This window comes from Lissotriton vulgaris, chromosome 12, assembly GCF_964263255.1.
Source record: "Lissotriton vulgaris chromosome 12, aLisVul1.2, whole genome shotgun sequence".
Classification (NCBI taxonomy): domain Eukaryota; kingdom Metazoa; phylum Chordata; class Amphibia; order Caudata; family Salamandridae; genus Lissotriton; species Lissotriton vulgaris.
This window is the reverse complement of record NC_141700.1, coordinates 641,579,255-641,598,272: the sequence shown is the minus strand read 5'-3', so window position 1 is coordinate 641,598,272 and position 19,018 is coordinate 641,579,255. Positions and strand designations below refer to the sequence as shown.

The window sequence follows — 19,018 nt, the reverse complement described above, 5'->3', positions numbered from 1 at the left end:
TTACCAATTTTTCATAGTACCACCTCCCCCCTGTATTATCGGCATTGCATACAAGCGTTTCATTTGCCTATCAGTGATGCCTCCTTATCCTAACATTATCTACAGTGTATGCTACCACATCTCATACAGTGATCATTAATGTACACAGACACCTTCTCCTCATATTTTACAGCTTCTATGCCACCAAAGCTCACATAGATATATGTGCTGTATGTTACCACTTGCCTACTATTATGATTAATGTATGTGACCACATTTTCCGATATTCTACATTCTGTGCTCCACCAGCTCACAATATTATGAACAATAATCAATACCTGCTATATGCTCGCACTTTCCTATGGTATATGTTGCATTATTTTCCTAACAATATCAGACATACATTGCACTGCTGACTTGTAAATTTATAAAATATGAGTAATCTTTATATTGATGTCAAGTACTGTATTTCTCATTATACATGCATTCAGGTGTCAGAACAAACCTGTAGTAAGTAAATGACATCAGTACTCTCTTGTAATCCATTATTACAAAGAAGTAGTTGTGTTACACTCTTCTGTCCTTTGAGGTTGAATACAGAAGGCCTTCCTTCAAACTGTGATTAAAGATGGCGTGCAGCTTTCTGAACAGTCACTGTGCATTGGAAGCTGGCAGAAAACGAGAAATCCCTACTTCTTCCGGAGCAAAGAGACTGTGTTTGAGTTTAGGCCAGCCATCTCCCTGGCAAATTTGAAGGAAAGGCTGGAACTAACTGCAGTAAACCAGCCTGTGATTGCAGATAGCTTTATGTTAGATGCTTTGCCTCCTTACAGAGATCAGTGTCTCAGCCCTGCCTCCCCATGAAAAGTCCAAGAAAACAACACGCCTAGCTATAAGCGGCAAGGTCATGTTGCATTGTACACCAAGCAATAGCCACTTATTTTAGTGAGAGAGGCAGATTTCTTCATTGAATGCCCTATGCATTAACCAGCTTTACGCTCTTGCTAAGGTAGTTTTTTATTTTGCTTGGAAACTGTTTGCAAGTTCTTAGCACCTTAAGTCCAAATGTAACAGAATCAACCAGTCTTGGCTTCTCAGCTAACAACGTGCTGCATTCTGATATCAGTAAACTGTACATTTGGACAAAAATAATCTAACTCCCAAGGTGATCTTGGCTAAAATACCAATATTGGGCCACTTGGCAACGTCTGAAGGAGTTGTGGAAAAGGACATACATGTTATTCAAAAAGCAGGTAAGGCTGGTGGCACATATCAAGAACTGTAGATAACAAGTGGTCTTCACTGTCTTCACTTTTAAAGCACTCGGAGTAGTGCTGGTGGCGGCTTCCACCTTGCGGGAGCGAGGAGCGGCCATATGTTTGCAATTAACGTGGCCACGTCGCTGCTCGCTCCCGCAAGGTGGATGGCGCCACAAGTACGAGTGCTTGAAAAGTGAAGACCGATGGCTAAAGGCCCTCCTAGAGCAACACCATGCGAGATGCCTAGGCGAGACCTAAAAAGGATATTGTATTAGGGCTTGTTTTTCTATATGGTCAAAAAACTCCTGCGTGACTTGCAAAAGCCTTATATATTTTATTGAGCTTATTTTGCCTAATACATTGATATGGGCTATCAGCTTCTTATAACGTAATCATACATACAGGAAACCCCCTTTTCATAAGAGTATCGTTCATTTTCGTTACCTCTTCTCATAAAATTAGCATCAATGCTTGCTAACCTCTTCTCATTAGATTGTTCACACTGCATGCTATAAACACCTTTATGACATTTTAACATAATATTAGAACATCCAACGATCTTTGCTTTAGTGAATTTAACACTTGATCCTCGCTTGCGGTAGACTTTCCAAGAACCACTTGCACAGCTATTTAAAATTCTGGGAGATGCATTTAGCGCTGCTGCTCCTTGTTCTTTATTCTTTAGTGCCTTGTTAATTTAAATCACATACAGCCCTGCACTTTCTTTTTCGCAACTCAATTAAGCTTAGCCACATAAAACATTATCTCAAATGGTTGTGTTTATTTTCATGTTCAGTTAACTCAATGTCTCATGTACCCTACCAATAATAATTCTGTAAAATGTAGATAGGGCCTTGTTCTAGTCCCTGTATATTAATTGATGTATATATGAATGTATGAAATATATGCCTATGGTGTGAGTGACACCATAAAAGGTGCTAGAACAATTTGCAATGACAGGATAGCTTCAGAAATTACAGAGAGTTCCTGGAATGAAGTAAAATTGCAAATAAAGTGTCAGGGTAGGAGTGAAAGCAAATATACAGGAAATCATATATCAGGAACATGGTCGGGTATGAGACCAAGAACAGATGAGCGAAATAGAGTTTCAGTTTCTTTTGGGTGAGTGTTCGGGTGACGCTAATTGAAGGGCAGCCGGTAGACCGATCCAGAGCAAACTGTGGCAGCTAGATGTGGGACACTAGAGGGCACTTAGTGAATTATGTTCAGGTATATCCAGAAAAGTGTCTAGTTTTATACTGTCTTTCAGTTGATTTCTATGTGCTCCCAATTTTTGCAGGTAAGGGGAGCAAGGCGCTGGTAGCTGAAGTGATTGGCCGAGGGGAACCAACGCTAGCACTCTGGATGTTTAGTCCCATAGACACCAAGGTATGGGTTGGATCATCTCCCTGTATTGAACAGGATGGGATTGCACTGATGGTTAGAGGACTGCATGTATTACTAGTGGTTTATAGTCCATAGTATGGTAGCAGTGGAGGTCTTTAGGGTAAATGCCTACAGGACAATAATACGACACAGCATATGCCTTTAGGTAGTTCCAGCTGCCTTAGACTTTGGTCAATTGGCATCACATCCTCTGAACGTTCTACCTCGGAATGTTGACTCCCTGTTTCTTTTGATTTTGGTCTTTGCCGTATTTAGTCAAGAGGAAGCAGTTACCTCGCTTGAGTCCTCCTGCTGGTTAATGACTGTCAGTGCATCCTCGGAAGCCTGCCGCTTCGCCTCTGCCAGGGCTCGCTCCATCTTGAGTCGCTCCGTGCTGATCAGCTCATGCGCCTTGCGTTCAGCATCTGAAACCGCCTTCTGGAGCTCCGACATGGCCTGGCGTTTCACCTCATTCACAGCCTCCTCTGTAGAAAGAATGGGGAAAAACACATATCAAGTGGGGAAGGCATGGCACGCTTACTTAGGAGGAGCGAGGTTGGATCTACGAAAGACCTCTTACCAGAGCCAGGATGGGTTTCTACAGACAGGGTTTCTACAGACTCAGCTGACGCAAATATGCAATTGAGCCTGTAAGAAAATTCCTCGATTTCCCAACAGGCTAACACATTTTAAACGTCATCACACACACCACATGTCCAACTTATTGTTTGCAAGTGTAAGTTGGCGAGCCATTCCATCGCAAGAAGTGAAATGCTTGGGAGGAAAACGTATGCGAGGTATATACTTAAATTAAACATGCTTGCAGGTATATTAAAAGAGAGAAAAACAAAGCCTGGTCCTAGGCATAGAAAAAGCAGGAAACTTTGTGATCTACGTGAAGGTCAGTGGTCAGAAACTATGATAAAACTTTGCTAGTCTGATAAAAATAACTCACATCCTACCTCGTATGTATTGCTGATGCTCAGCTTTTTTGTCCCCGTAAAAAGAAAATAGCCCTCGTTTTCTAAATATATATATTTTTCTACCCTAATCTGCAGTTGTACAAAAACAGTCATTTAACGAAGCACTGAATATTTTTACCCATACTCTCTTGCCTTCTGCACTCCCTGCACTGACACTTCCCGTTTTTCTTTTCTGAGCAACTTGACTGAGATATATGGCAAAGAACCACAGAGTGGAAAACAGGAAGTAGAACAAACACAAAGCGGAAGTTGGGAAAGGAACTAATAACAACAACAATAATAAGGATAACTAACAATATTATCAGTAACTGCAATAATAATAATATTGATATTAGTAAGTGTAATAATAATAATAACAAACCATAAGTATTATTAATAATTATAATAATGTAGTACGAGTAATATTTGTGGTTACTGTAATAACTGTAGTAATAATATTAGTAACTGGAGTAATAGTAAGTGTAATAATTAAAACAATAATCCTATTTAAAATAAAGAAGTGTAGGGTGGCATCTTGCTTTGTGTATGCAAGGGCTCATCAGTTCAAATTCACAAAGACTAATGACGTAAAAGGTACATGAAATTTTATTGTTTAAGGGTCAGATTTGCGTCATGTAGTAGGGTTTCCGTTTCCCTCCCCCAGGATAGCACACTTCTCCATGGCAGGTGTGCACTAAAGCAAAGATCAGAAAGAGACATTATTACAGATATAGATTGCTTCATTTCTTGTCTGCCTCAGCTTCGCTGAGACTGAAGCCAGTGTAAGGGACTGATGCGGGGCCCAGTGGCCTCCTCTCCTGACCAATAGAGGGCCAGTTCTAGTAAAAGGCAATATAGCTTTGCCTTACGCTAGTAGCAGGAGGCTGGTGGTGATTGCACCCAGAAAATAAAATATGCCTCCATTGTTTGGGGTGGAGCAGCAGAGTGCCTCTTCACCTGTGACATCAGTGGTCCTTGAACCCTCCGAGTCCTTTTTGATAGAATCGCAAGGAGAGGGCTTCTGAAAGGCAGAGCATAGGCGCCATGCTGATGATTGGGTCCCAGCCCGCTGATGATTGGGTCCCAGCCCGTTGATGATTGGGTCCCAGCTCTACTGCCCTTTCAGACTTAATGGCCTATCAGAACAATTTCACAAAACTCCAGCTTAGTGACCACCCTTCTTATTTGCAACCAAACAGAAAGTGTAGAGGGTCTTCAAAGACAATTCTAGGCCCCGAATGTCTCCTCGCTGATTCCAGATAAAAAATAGAGATGGATGTTGGGTGCAGCTTAAGGAGCGGACACATGCACATCAGCGCACAGCAACACAGAGCACTTCCTGTGTGCTGTGGGACTCACACAAGAATCCTTGAGATGTTTTCTACTGGTCGGGCAAAAAAATTGCTCCCTTTATTTGTTCGATTTGTCCATCTTTGCCCTAAATGTGGTCCCGATTTAATTGCTTTTGCCAAATTGTATATTTTTATAAGAGAAAGTTTCTGGAATAAATCATAGTTTTCTTTATTCTGGATCCCACCATCATCTTACTCGCAGGTAGAGATTTCCGCGTACCCTGAAGTGCTCATGTTTTAGCGTGAAACAGATCAGCAGCACCATGTTCTACCAGGATTAGTAATTGTGGAAATGGCATGGTACTTGGTTTGAAGATCTTAAACACTCATGCTTCCAGATATTTTTAGTATAAATTTTGAAGAAAACATCTTGCATCAACAGGATTTCAGTTGAGATTGTGTATTTTACTCCAAATTACTGGAAGTAAACATTTTTATGGCGTATGAGTGTCTTTAACAACATAAAATATTTTCAGGTGGGTCAAAAATATATTAAAATTTTCAAACATGTTTCTTTGCTGTAATCTATACTTTTTTTAGAGACAATAATAAATTGCACAGTGAGATAAACTCGTAAGATTAAGATGAGTAATCTAGAGACAACTTTGGTTTATCCCTGGTCACTGAGATAAACGGATATTGTCAAATGAGTTGATAATATACAATACGTGAAGGACAGCCACAGACCAAGCTAATTGGGTCACTTAATGCCAGATTTTGAACTAGAGACCTAGAAGCATACAGACACTCACCAGCTTTTCTCCAGATTTCTTCTGGCATGTAGCCAGCCTGAGGCCTATGCGAAAAATCCCGGTGAGTTTCTGAAACGAGAACAAAACGCATGGTAAGACTTCAGATCTCAAAAATTGTTGACATTGGCCGAGAACCTGAGAACGCAGTTTGCAATATAAATCACCATTATAAAAGCAGAAGGACATGGTGGAAAGATTTATGGGATTGTTGGAAAAAAGCAAAGAAACCTACATGGAATGATGGGACAGAAAAGGCAGGGATGAAAGTGGTGGGACTAAGTAGTGAAGCTTACTAAGGAGTAAAGGAAACAGTGGCGAGAATGGAGGGGCAACATGGAGAAACCTAGATAAAAATGATGGAAGAGGAAGAAGAGGGCTGAAAGTAGTGGAACAGAGTGGACAAACTTACAAAAGAAATTTGGAGAAAGAAACACAGTGATTATGATGGTGGGGCAAGGCGTAGAAACCTACTGAGCAATGATGCTACACAACGAGACGTGAGACAGAACAGGAGCCTGGACAATTGAGGGGAAGCCGTTTGAGGACAAGAAATGTTTGGTTTTGCACAAAAAGGCTTAATTACAGCCAGGTTGTTTGGGATTTCTCCCCCTCACTTCATTGAAGGTCCGACTGAAGTCAATATAGGATCTCAGGGAGTTCGCACAATGAGTGGTGCGAGGGGAGAAGCACTGGATGAGAAAACTCTGGAAGCATACAATGAAACCTGAAGAAGAGCCCTGGTGGGGCTGGTGGGACAGGCCAAACATCTCTTGGATTGAGTGCAAATGGGGAACCATGGAATAAAATGGTGGGATAGAAGCGTGTGTCCTGGCATGATGCACTGAGATAATTGGGTGCACCTACACTCCCAGCGAATGAATCACCCCGCCAGCATACTAGCAGCTCCTGAATCTTAATCAGTATAACAGGGACCCCCGAACTGCCTCTCAAACACACACACATCTCTTCTGACACTATCCTGCGCCCTTAACGGGCTTGCTGCCTTCCTTCCCACTGAAACAGTTTTCCAGTCAGCGAGAACCAGTCTTGCCTTGTAAACTTTTTTTCTCTTCTACCCATGACAGAGAAGCAGGCCCAAAAGGATGGTTCTTCTGAAAGGTGAACGTCAACAGGATGGGGGCATAGTCACTTATAAGACAGATATGCAGTGTACACGGATTTCCAAAGTACTCACCGAGCTGCGGTACCTCAGTGTTTGTGGAGCTATTGTGAGGTCGCGGTGTCTGCTGAGGGGTGGTGGTCACGCTTTTTTTCATCTCCTCTGCGTCACTGTACCGGCGGATCCAGTGGTTGAGTTCCTCGCGGTCCGCCTCCTGGCAGCGGCGTAGCACCGTCAGCGAGCGGCGTGTTTTCTCTACCATGTCCATAATGCAGTTCAGCAGCTAGATAGGCACAAAATAAAAACCATAGTCAATTTGCAATCTGCTTCCCAGAGTATGTTGCACAGTCCAAAATCTATACTATCCTTTTACTGGGAAAAACATATCTCACCTGTGCATACTCAATAACCACACTAACTACTGTGTACAGGCTCAACAGCAAGGTAGAAAACATGCAGGCAAAAACTTCCCATGCATTCTTACAAGTAAACTGCACAAACAATTTAACCTTCTTATGGTTATTACAACAGAGTGAGATCTAACCAATCTGGTTCCATTTCTGCAATGTACCAGGCATTTACCGGTAATGTAAAGTACACATACTTATGGGTGACCCATTCTCATCTCCAAAGAAGCCAAAAGTGGCATGGTGTGGCAGTCACACAAGGCCAAGAGCGACTTGTGTATATTTCAATTACATCCATACAAAGTGCTAGGCACTTGTCTTCTGAGTGTAGTTGTGTTTGCCCGAAAGTATGAAAAAGTATGGCTTTGCTGTACCACACACCTCATTCTGCCTGTCCTTTTGCTTAAACAAGTGGGTGGATGTCTTGAATGTGCATTAATTTAGTGTCCTTCAAGGTCATTGGGTCTTGGCCGCGTGGTTCAGATAACCCAGCCTTTGGAGCTGAAGCTTTACAATTGCTGCAATCTGCCCAAGCACCTTCAAGCAAGACACTCGACCCAATGCATCCTGAATTGAGATGTGACATGGAACCACTGATGTGCAAATAGAGCCCATTGATGGATCCGCGGCCAGGGAGGCTGACTCCTGAACACAGGGATCACGGTTCGCTCCCCGGCACCAGGTTTGCCCAGCACCATGTGACTCTGGGCAATAGCTTGCTTAATCTTCCTGGCGGCTCCCTGCGCCTTCATACCGGTTATTATAATTATTATTTGATGGCACTCTTGGTCTCAAAATGAAAACAATGCTGATCTAAGACAGTTGACCACTTCCTCACTGACCTGAGCCCACTCATAGAGCACAAAAACAACTGAAAGGGAAAGCGCTATCCACATCGTTTGCCAAGTACTGCCTAATGAGTGACACTGACAATGCCAAAGAATTAGCATGTTCTTGAAATGAGAAATTGCAGAATGGAATGGACTTGATCCTGTGCCAGATGTCCCAGGAGCAACCGGAGATTCCCAAATGCATTACAATCTATTATGGAATATTTAGGATGTTCAGGCCAATCAGTGCACTTTGAAAGTGGTAACAAAGGCGGTATCAAAGGGTCACATTTCACAAATGTGACCTTTGTGATGTAAACATACTCTACAAACCAATTAGAATAGGACTTCCTATGCTTTTTCTTCTGCCAAGTGTCAAGTTACTCGTAATAGCGCCATAGACTGTAGGCTAACTAACCTCACAAGCACATTACGGAAAAGCACACCCCGCATGTGAGCTTGTTTTCAATTTTGATCCTCAAAAGTCGCTTTCTAGATCCCTGCTGCTCTCTAAAAAGCATGGTTATAGTAAAAATGAACATTGATGGGGCATTATAATTCAGATAATTGCCTTTCTCGTTACAGGTCTGCAATGTGGGCTGCTTCACTTGCATAGTATACAATTAGCTCACGATAATATCCCCTATGATGTTCATTAATGCTATATTAGAACAAGGAAGACAGAACCATCATCCAGTCCTGGCCTTCAGCCTTTATTAATTTGAATATTTTAGGAGACATGGCTAGGGCACTAGATGACTAGAGAGACTCAGCTACGATAGGCAAAACTGGACTCCTAGCATAAGCGTCTACTGTAGATATAGGTTTGTAAGTAAACTGCAGGTCACTGGTTCCAACTCCGCCAGGTCCACTCAGTCCTATAAGCTTATTTTATTCATGCCATTGATCTAACTGAGTACAATGAGAATGAATAATAGTGTTTTCAATTATTAAGGAGTGATAAGAGCTATTCCACTGTTTACATGTGTTTTCTCTCTTTCTCTACAGAGAGAAAGAACAAGATATTAATGTTACAGAACACACAATCATCAACAGATTTCCAGAGTGTGTTTGGAGGACTATCTCCGCTGGACATGAACAGGGCCAGGTATGAAAGGAAAATGTTAATTACCCTGTAAGGACCTGTTCATGGCATGTAGTGCTGTAGATTCACATGCTCTAACTATGGAGCTGATGCCCCGGTGCATTACCTACGACAGAAGGAGCACCACACCTCATGACTTCACAAGACTTCTTCAAACATATACAAGTTGCACACGTCCGAGACCAACACTGGATGGCAGGAGTACGCACAGCATGTGTATCTACAGCCACATGTGCCACAAACTGGGTCTTCCTTCGTGTTTTTATTGGCGTGAGTTTGGGGCACTTGTGCTTCTCACTCCTCGTCTGCAGGGGAATGTTTGTCTACCACTTGATAATTCAGCACTACTATCTAGGTATTCCCAGATGTCCACTGGGTCTTCATTGGCCACTGCAGACCTGAACGCATTAGGTTGCGACCTGTGTATGTATGTATTTATGTATATATATGTATGTGGTACTTCCGTAGCATGAATCTAAGCAAATGGCAGAGGAACGCATAACAGGATCAAAGGCAAGCATGTCAATAAGTAATCGGAGACGTAGCTGGTTTGAGGACTACTAAAGCTTAGTGATGTCTCTCCTCTGTTAACTACCCCATAACCCTCCTTTCCCCCTCTTTTGGACATACATTGTTGAGGTGCTTCCATTCCTCGGCCCACTCCCGGTCCGTTAGCCGGTGGTCGATGACTTCTTCTTGACGGTTGCCGTGGACAGCTGCAAGACAAAGGATGAGAGTGTGATTATGTTGTGTAGGAATAAGAGCGTGACCAAACTGTAGCGATTAAAACAGTGGCACCATGTCAAAGAATGTTTTGCGTTTGTTCCTGAGCAGAATGCAGTTACAGGAGTACCTTTTCTCCATGTTGTCGATAAACTGAGACAGGCCCATGTCAATGATTTACATATATGTGCCGAACAAGGGCATTGTATTGAATGATACCACGGTGGGTCTCGCGCATCAACGAGACATCATAAAACTGAAACAACATTCTGGAATTCTCATTGTTGGTAATTGTTTGCGATATAAGCATGAGCACAGCTGTAGATCAGGGCGTCACATGGATTTTAAGGAGAAGGGAGGAAATACTGGAGCACCAAGGAAAAGGCTGAGGTGGGGGCAGTTCTGCAGAAGTGCCATAACTCCTTGGGAAACTCTGCAGGCAACTGAACATTTCCCAACAAATATCTGGTTAAAGGGGCACCATGGTAATATCGACCTCAAAGCCCCAGCTGACATTATCAAACAAACATTCAGGAATGTCAGAGAGGTGGGACTAGAGAACACAGACACGCCTACCGCTAGGCACTTATCTGAGCATTGGAAGATTCAATGGTTAGAATAGAAAATGAAGGAAGCCTGGCATATTGAAGGGCTGTTAATGGTGAAAAGATTAATAGAGAGTAACAGTGCGGAAGAAGACAGTACACGCATACCCATGCAGTGGTCAGTGTTAACATGGGGACAATATGGATGAACCGAACACTGCAGTACTCACCGACTTGTCGATGTCGCTCCCGCAGCTCCCTTGGGTCTAGGTGGCGGTAGGTGTCACGGTAGTGGTGTGCTAGGGCCATGTCCTCCAGGCGGTAGTGCTGTGTGGGTGGAGGGGTGGGGTGAGGCAGTCCGTTGGGGTGATGGTTCAGCCCGTTGCTTGGACTGAAGCGCTGGGCCGGGCTCATGGTGCATGGTCGCTTGCTGAGGTGTTCGGTGTGCAGGGGGTCACGATCCAGCCCATTTTCTTTGGTCCTGTTTAGAGAGATGGGAAAGGTGACCATATGAGATGCTGCAAGCCTAGCCTAAGGACCAAAATCCCAGAGAGATGCAATTCAGAGAGAAGGAGAGAGAGAGAGAAGACCTTGATTGACTTACTGCCCAAAGGGGTTTTGTTCTAAGAGGGCAGCAGACACAGAGGAAATAAAGTGAGAGTTAGAAGATCTTGAATGGCCAGAGAGTTGCAAGTACTGTCATTCTGAGAGACCTTGTGGGTTACAGACTTAAGCTAAAGAACACTGGATCTCCACCAACTGGGGTGCGGACCATGACGGTGAAAAGGTGTAGAGAGTAGGAGTGGTACAGACTCAAGGGCACTGAGAGGAACAGACCATGAGTGGAGGGAGGGACCTGTAGAGAGGCCTTGTGGAGGCTGAAGGCCAGGAAACAGAGCCCTAGAGAGAAGCTCTTGAGAGACTGGAGTGCTGCAGACTCAGAACTTGAGAGAAGAGGGAGTGGAGAGTGAGAGCACTGGCATCTCCAGAGGAAGGCCAGATGGGGCCTGCGCCCCAGCGCTATTTGTCCTGGCTCCCTTTTGGGCCCAACCCACCACAGCTGCTGAATGTGACCGGAAACGACACATAAAAAAGAAATGTTGTACTGCGCCACATACATTCATTTGGCTACATACTGTGCATTGTAACGCAGTGTTGTCGGATTAAAATGTTTCCAACTGATTTTATATGTGTAAATATCTATATTAAAATATATATATACGTATATGTAGATAGATTCAAGTCAGGTTTAAACATTTCAAGGAAACTTACTAAACGTGTGTGTCTATTTATCTAGCCACATTTACACTAATGTCGCTATTGTAGATGGCCCTGTCAGTTTATCTGTGGACCAATGTCAGCCCCCCTCAACCCCTTTTAAAATTCACTTGTAGTGTCGCCATTATGTGAGAGTGAGTGGAGGAGATCCAGGCAAGAGATTAGAAGTCTTGAACAAGAACATACATGCAGGCCCGGGGCCTACCTTTCAGAAGGACAAATACATGAGGCCCAGGCCTACCCTTTAGATGAACACACACAAGCAGGCCCGGGCCTACCTTTTAGATGAAAACACACAAGCAGGCCCGGGCCTACCTTTCAGTTGGACACATACGTGAGAACCGGGTCTCCCTCTCAGTTGGACTCATACATGAGGCCCGGGCCTACCTTTCAGAAAGACACATACATGAGGCCCAGGCCTACCTTTCAGACAGACACATACATGAGGCCCGGGCCTACCTTTTAGATGAACACACACAAGCTGGCACGGGCCTACCTTTGAGATGGACACACACAAGCAGGCCCGGGGCTACCTTTGAGATGGACACACACAAGCAGGCCCAGGGCTACCTTTGAGATGGACACACACAAGCAGGCCTGGGGCTACCTTTAGATGAAAACACACAAGCATGCCCGGGCCTACCTTTCTGATGGACTCATACATGAGGACTGGGCCTACCTTTGAGATGGACACACACAAGCAGGCCCGGGCCTACCTTTGAGATGGATACACACAAGCAGGCCCGGGCCTACCTTTTAGAAGTACACATACATGAGGCCCGGGCCTATCTTTCAGACACATACATGAGGCCCGGGCCTACCTTCCAGACAGACACATACATGAGGCCCGGACCTACCTTTCAGACAGACACATACATGAGGCCCGGGCCTACCTTTGAGATGGATACACACAAGCAGGCCCGGGCCTACCTTTTAGAAGTACACATACATGAGGCCCGGGCCTACCTTTCAGACACATACATGAGGCCCGGGCCTACCTTCCAGACAGACACATACATGAGGCCCGGACCTACCTTTCAGACAGACACATACATGAGGCCCGGGCCTACCTTTTAGATGAACACACGCAAGCTTGCCCAGGCCTACCTTTTAGATGAAAACACACAAGCAGGCTCGGGCCTACCTTTCAGATGGACACATACATGAGGCCCGGGCTACCTTTCAGATGGACACATACATGAGGCCTGTACCTACCTTTCAGACGGACACATACATGAGGCCCGGGCCTACCTTTCAGACAGACACATACATGAGGCCTGGGCCTACCTTTTAGATGGACTCATACATGAGGCCCGGGCCTACCTTTCAGACGGACACATACATGAGGCCTGGGCCTACCTTTTAGATGGACACACTCTAGTAAGCCCGCGCATACCTTTCAGATGGACTGGACTTTTACACAGGGCCCGGGGGCTACATTTCAGATGGACGCATACATTAGGCCCAGGGCCTACCTTTCAGATGAACAAATACATCAGGTCTGGGGCCCACCATTCAGATGAACACACAAATGCAGGCTCGGGCCTACCTTTAAAACAGACACAGAAAGAACATTTGGGGTTTTTTGTGGGGCGGGGTCCTTGCGGTGTGACTACAGGAGGTGTGAGGAAGATGGGAGGAGGGAAAGGGGTTTATGGGGTGCTAACAATTACGCTGAAGTACATTAGGGGCTGATTACAAAGTCTTTAACGGGACCCCATTGAGACCAGGTGGGATGGATGAGTTGCTGTTTGTATAACATTAAGTCAGGAGGCTCCTTGCTGCGCCCATCAGAATTTTGGCGCCACGGGCCAGGGCCCAGCTCACCCATGCCCAAGGCCGGCCGTAGACACACACATGCAGGCCCGGGACCTTCCTTTCAGATGAACATACACAAGCAGGCCCAGGGCCTTAATTTCAGATGGACGCATATATCAGGCCCGGGGCCGGACTATCAAATAGACACACACACACAAGGCCAAGAGCCTACCTTTCAGGGGTCCGCCGCTTGCCGTTCTCGTTCACTTCCATAAGGAGCTCGGAGGAGTCGATGGGCGAGGAGGCGTTGGCGTCCAGGAGGAGCTGCTCGTGCTGGGCCAGGTACTGCGCCGGCGTCTGCTTGGCCATGCGGGCGCAGTGCAAGAGTTCCCGCTGGAGCAGGGGCAGGTTGGCCTGGAGAGTGGGAGGGTAAACGGATCATGTAAGATTCCATCAGCGAAGCTCCTAGGTTCATAATGCATTTGTTGCAAAGCTCTGAGCTCCATGCAAGGTGCCCACTTTGGAGACGCAAACACAAGTGCTCCAGGGGCCGTATTTGAGTGTGCCCCGGGGGGCAACGGACATTTGAGCGCCCCTGGGACACTGGCATTACAGAAGGGGTTGCAGATGCGTGTGCCGCCCCCTTCTGTAATACCGATAGCTCTGGCGCACATAAAGCGCCAGCCATATCTGCAGGGGGCGTTACCTCATTTGCATGAGATGCAAATGAGGGAATCCCTTTGCACCCGCGCCCTATTACAGACTTTGGCGCAGAGGCAAAGAAGCTGTGTTTTACTATACAGTAGTGTCATTTGTGACTCTCTACGAGGTGCTCTGTGCTGCCCCCACAACAGCAGCGCGTGCCTTCTACTCCACAATACGCCACCCGCTGCACTGGTGCGCTATATGCAAACTGTACATGGCGTGGCACTACGCGGTCCTACGCAAACATCACATAGCAGTGTGGTCCCTCTTAATAGTGCGCCGTGTGCTAATCTGTAGTAACGTCCTGCCACTGCACTACTTTTCCACTGGCGCACTATGCCACCCTCTACCATAGAGCACTGTGCAAGCCAGCTCACTGCACAGTCCTTTGCACTGTGTGGCGCTCCAGGACACGGCACTGCGCGGCCCTCTCCGGCACAGCATTGCTGTGAAATAGCACACTGCGACGGCGCGGCCTTTTCCACTAGAGCTCTGTGTGACCCTCTACCACAGGGTACTACCACTAACTACCACAGGGTTCAAGCCCGCACAATAGCACACTGCACAGTCCTGTCCACTGGGTGGCGCTCCTCGATAGGGCACTGCAATAGCACACTACGACAGCGCAACCCTTTCCACTAGCGCACTGTGTGACCCTCTACCACAGGGTACTGCCACTAATTACCACAGGGTTCAAGCCTGCACAATAGCACACTGCACAGTCCTGTCCACTGGGTGGCGCTCCTCGATAGGGCACTGCAATAGCACACTACCACAGCGCAACCCTTTCCACTAGCGCACTGTGTGACCCTCTACCACAGGGTACTACCACTAATTACCACAGGGTTCAAGCCTGCACAATAGCACACTGCACAGTCCTGTCCACTGGGTGGCGCTCCTCGATAGGGCACTGCAATAGCACACTACCACAGCGCAACCCTTTCCACTAGCGCACTGTGTGACCCTCTACCACAGGGTACTACCACTAATTACCACAGGGTTCAAGCCTGCACAATAGCACACTGCACAGTCCTGTCCACTGGGTGGCGCTCCTCGATAGGGCACTGCAATAGCACACTACCACAGCGCAACCCTTTCCACTAGCGCACTGTCTGACCCTCTACCACAGGGTATTACCACTAATTACCACAGGGTTCAAGCCTGCACAATAGCACACTGCACAGTCCTGTCCACTGGGTGGCGCTCCTCGATAGGGCACTGCAATAGCACACTGCGATGCCATCTACCATAGGGCACCGTCTCACCCCCTCCGACAGCTCCATGCCCACCCACAGGAAGGCAGGTTTGCTAATTCCGGCCCCTGCTGCCAGCTGTGCGCGTGAAACGAGCCTGGGAAAAGGATTACATCTTGTCCCAGATGAAACCACGCACTGTCGACGCGAAGTGTTCCTTCTCCTCGTCCAGATAAACCCGAACAGCTGAAGCCAGCAGCGAACATCTGCTGCGAATATTTTATCTGACAGAAATGCCAATGCGCGCGTCCCTCCGGAGGAGCGGGCGAACTCCGCGTTGGAGGGGGAGCCAAGGCGGAAGATTGTTAATGAATTGCAAATGATCACCAGATGGACCTGACGTGCAACTTTATAAAATACAGCTCTGGCTACCGCATAATCCATCGTAAACGCAATCAATTCTTTTTTACCGCATAAGCCTTTTTTGGTAATACACGCAGCTCAGACTACTTGATTCCATCTAACTGCACACTGCTCTAACTACTGCATAATCCTGTGTACCCGCACGCAGCTCTGTCTACCGCATAGTCCTTTGCAAATACACACTGCTCAGACTACTGCTTGATCCTATCCAACTGCACACTGCTCCAACTACTGCACAATCTTGTGTAACCGCAATCAGCTCTGCCTACAGCCTAATTCTTTGCAAATACACACAGCTCAGACTACTACATAATCTCATCTAACTGCACACTGCTCTGACTACCGCATAATCTCATCTAACTACACCGTGCTCTAACTACTGCATAATCCTGTGTACCCGCACGCAGCTCGGTCTACCGCATAATCCTTTGCAAATACACACCTCAGACTACTGCATAATCTCATCTAACTGCACACTGCTCTGACTACCGCATAATCTCATCTAACTACACCGTGCTCTAACTACTGCATAATCCTGTGTACCCGCACGCAGCTCGGTCTACCGCATAATCCTTTGCAAATACACACCTCAGACTACTGCTTGATCCCATCCAAATGCACACTGCTCCAACTACTGCATAATCCTGTGTAACCGCACTCAGCTCTGCCTACAGCATGCTTTGCAAATACGCACAGATCAGACTACTGCATAATCCCATCTAACTTCTCACAACTCTGACTACTGCACAATCCTGTGCAACTGCTCACAGCTCTCCCGCATAATCCATTTTAACTGCACACGGCTTTGGTTTCTGCAAAATCCTGTAGCACTATAGCCCTTGGACACTGGGCACTGCGCCGCTCTCCCTGCCGATCAGAAACTCTCGAGTCTGCTCCCGCAATCCCAGCATCCACTGCCCCAGGTTCGAGCCTGCGGCTCTCACATCCCCCCGCGACTGTGGGAGCTTGCTACTCATTTAATTACTTCTATCCACTGCTAATATATATTTTTTGCCCAATTTGGTATTAATTGGTCTAATTGGTTCACTGGTACTACATAGTGTTTTTATTCTGGTTACTGGTTTATTCTGGTTACTGTCAGATTGTTTTGTTAGCTCATTCACCCCACTCCCATTCCCGCCATTTCTTTCCGCTGACGCTGCTCCCGCCCTGCCCTCCCTCCTCCCAGACAGCCCCTTCCACCTCCCAGGACTAATTATGAAGGTTGCTGTGCAGCTGGGTGCCTCGGTGTGCCAAAGGCAAGCCCGTCTGCACCCATCCGCGCCTGGATCGCGCCCAGTGTCAGGTCCCCTGGTCCTTCCACCATCCGACGCTACTCCACTAAGGAGCTCCTGGCCCTCAACTCCGGATGCCGCAACACCCGCTGATTCACGTCTTCACCACGTGTTACAAAAGGACCCTTCGTCTTCCACCACCGCCACTTCTCCTGCCAAACAGGACCTTTTACTCACAACTGGACCCAGCACAGCTACCGCCCAGAAGACCACTAACAACCCAAAACGACTCCAATGCATCCTACTCAATGCCCTATCCCTCAGCAAACACGCCGCTGAGGACACAATCACCACCCTCACCCCAGACATGGCCTTCATTACTGAGACGCAGCTCAGCCCCACCTCAAACCCCGACCTCGCCACTATTAACGGCTACATGATGATACACGAGACCGCCCCAACAAACGCGGCAGGGGAATGGCCATAATATTCAAGGAATCCATCCAATGAACCACCACAAACAACGACCCAACACCTCTCATGGAGCACCTCAATTTCAGACTACAAATTGACATCAAGGAACAATAAGAGGCACCCTTGCATCTTGCATACAGACCACCAAGACCCAGACTTCTGAGTTACCATTACCAACCTCATTACCCCCTCACCATTGACTCCCTCCACATGTCCTGCTTGGCGATAGCAATTTTCACATCGAGGTCCCAAAGGATGCCAACTCCTCCTCCTTCCTGGAGAACCTCAACAACATTGGACTCTCCCACTTAGTCACCGAGCCCACACAAAAGCCCATCTTCTTCTCCAGCGACATAATCAAATTCACCCACATCATGGAGCTCACATGGGTCGACCATTCAATCGTCCACTTTACCATCTCTAATGCCCAACACACCATCACCAAGCACCACATCGTCATCTACCGTAGCTGTGACACGGTCATCGAGAGCCAATGGAAGCAGACTCTCTGCTCCACACCACCGGACAAGTCAGCCAATCTCAACCAGGCCATCCACAACTTCTTCACCCAGATCAATAAATGCGCCAACAGAGTTGCCCCACTGAAATCTGCAAAAACCAAGAGAACCTCAAGAGATGCTGGCTGCTACACCCCAGAGCTCAGAACCACCCTCTGACAAAGCTGTGCACTAAACAGCCCTCAGCGACTACCACCGGCACATCAAGGAGGCCAAAAGAGCAGCCATCACTGACCACATCGACGCTGAGGCAAACCACACTAAAGAACTCTTGAAAATCATCAAGGAATTTCCCAACCCGTCAGCCACAGAAAACTCTGTCCACCTTTCCCGACAACTCTGCAACATCCTCTCGGACTACTTCCACACTAAGGTTGCCACCATCTACAAAAACTTCGACACCCAACCCACTACGCTTAGCCTCGACAACCTCATCCACAAGTGAACACCTGCCCAGCTATAGCAACCTGATCTTCACTTGACTTTCAGGCCACCATGACCATCATGTCCTCCATCCACTCTGGGGCACCCACCAACCACAGTTCCCACCATCGCTTCAACCTCAGAGCCAACATAATTAGCCCAGAACTCAACAATATCCTCAATGTTTTCATCTCCACAGCAACCTTCCCAGATGGATGGAAACACGCAGGGGTCAGCCCCTCCTAAATAAGCTCTCTGCCGAACCCAGCAACCTCAAAAGCTATCAGCGGATCTCCCTATTCCCATACCCAGCCAGAGTACTCAAGAAAGCCATCAACCATCAGCTCACCGAATACCTTGAATCAAACCACCTACTCGATGCCTCACAATCAGGTTTCCGGGCCAACCACAGTACTGTGACCACACTGATCGCCGCCACAGATGACATCAGAATTCTGCTTGGCCGAGGAGAAACAGTGGCCCTGATCCTCCTCGACCTCTCTCCAGTGTTCAACACCGTCTCCCATCACATCCTCGTTCACAGACTCCACAACATCGACATTCAGCTACACGCCCCAAGTGGATCATCTC

The 19,018-nt window shown here is 46.9% G+C and overlaps 1 protein-coding gene across 3 annotated transcripts in view; it reads right to left on the bottom strand.

Moving 5' to 3' along the window:
• CBFA2T3 (CBFA2/RUNX1 partner transcriptional co-repressor 3) overlaps positions 1 to 19,018 on the bottom strand; it is a 353,436-nt gene that overhangs the window by 11,928 nt on the left and 322,490 nt on the right. For all 3 annotated transcript variants that reach the window (XM_086945802.1, XM_086945804.1, XM_086945803.1), the window contains exons 5-10: positions 13,689 to 13,870; positions 10,651 to 10,901; positions 9,783 to 9,868; positions 6,886 to 7,093; positions 5,691 to 5,759; positions 2,919 to 3,109 (exon numbers count right to left, since the gene is read on the bottom strand). In XM_086945802.1, coding sequence (XP_086801928.1) covers positions 2,919 to 3,109; positions 5,691 to 5,759; positions 6,886 to 7,093; positions 9,783 to 9,868; positions 10,651 to 10,901; positions 13,689 to 13,870 — 987 coding nt within the window. The remainder of the gene's footprint in view (positions 1 to 2,918; positions 3,110 to 5,690; positions 5,760 to 6,885; positions 7,094 to 9,782; positions 9,869 to 10,650; positions 10,902 to 13,688; positions 13,871 to 19,018) is intronic.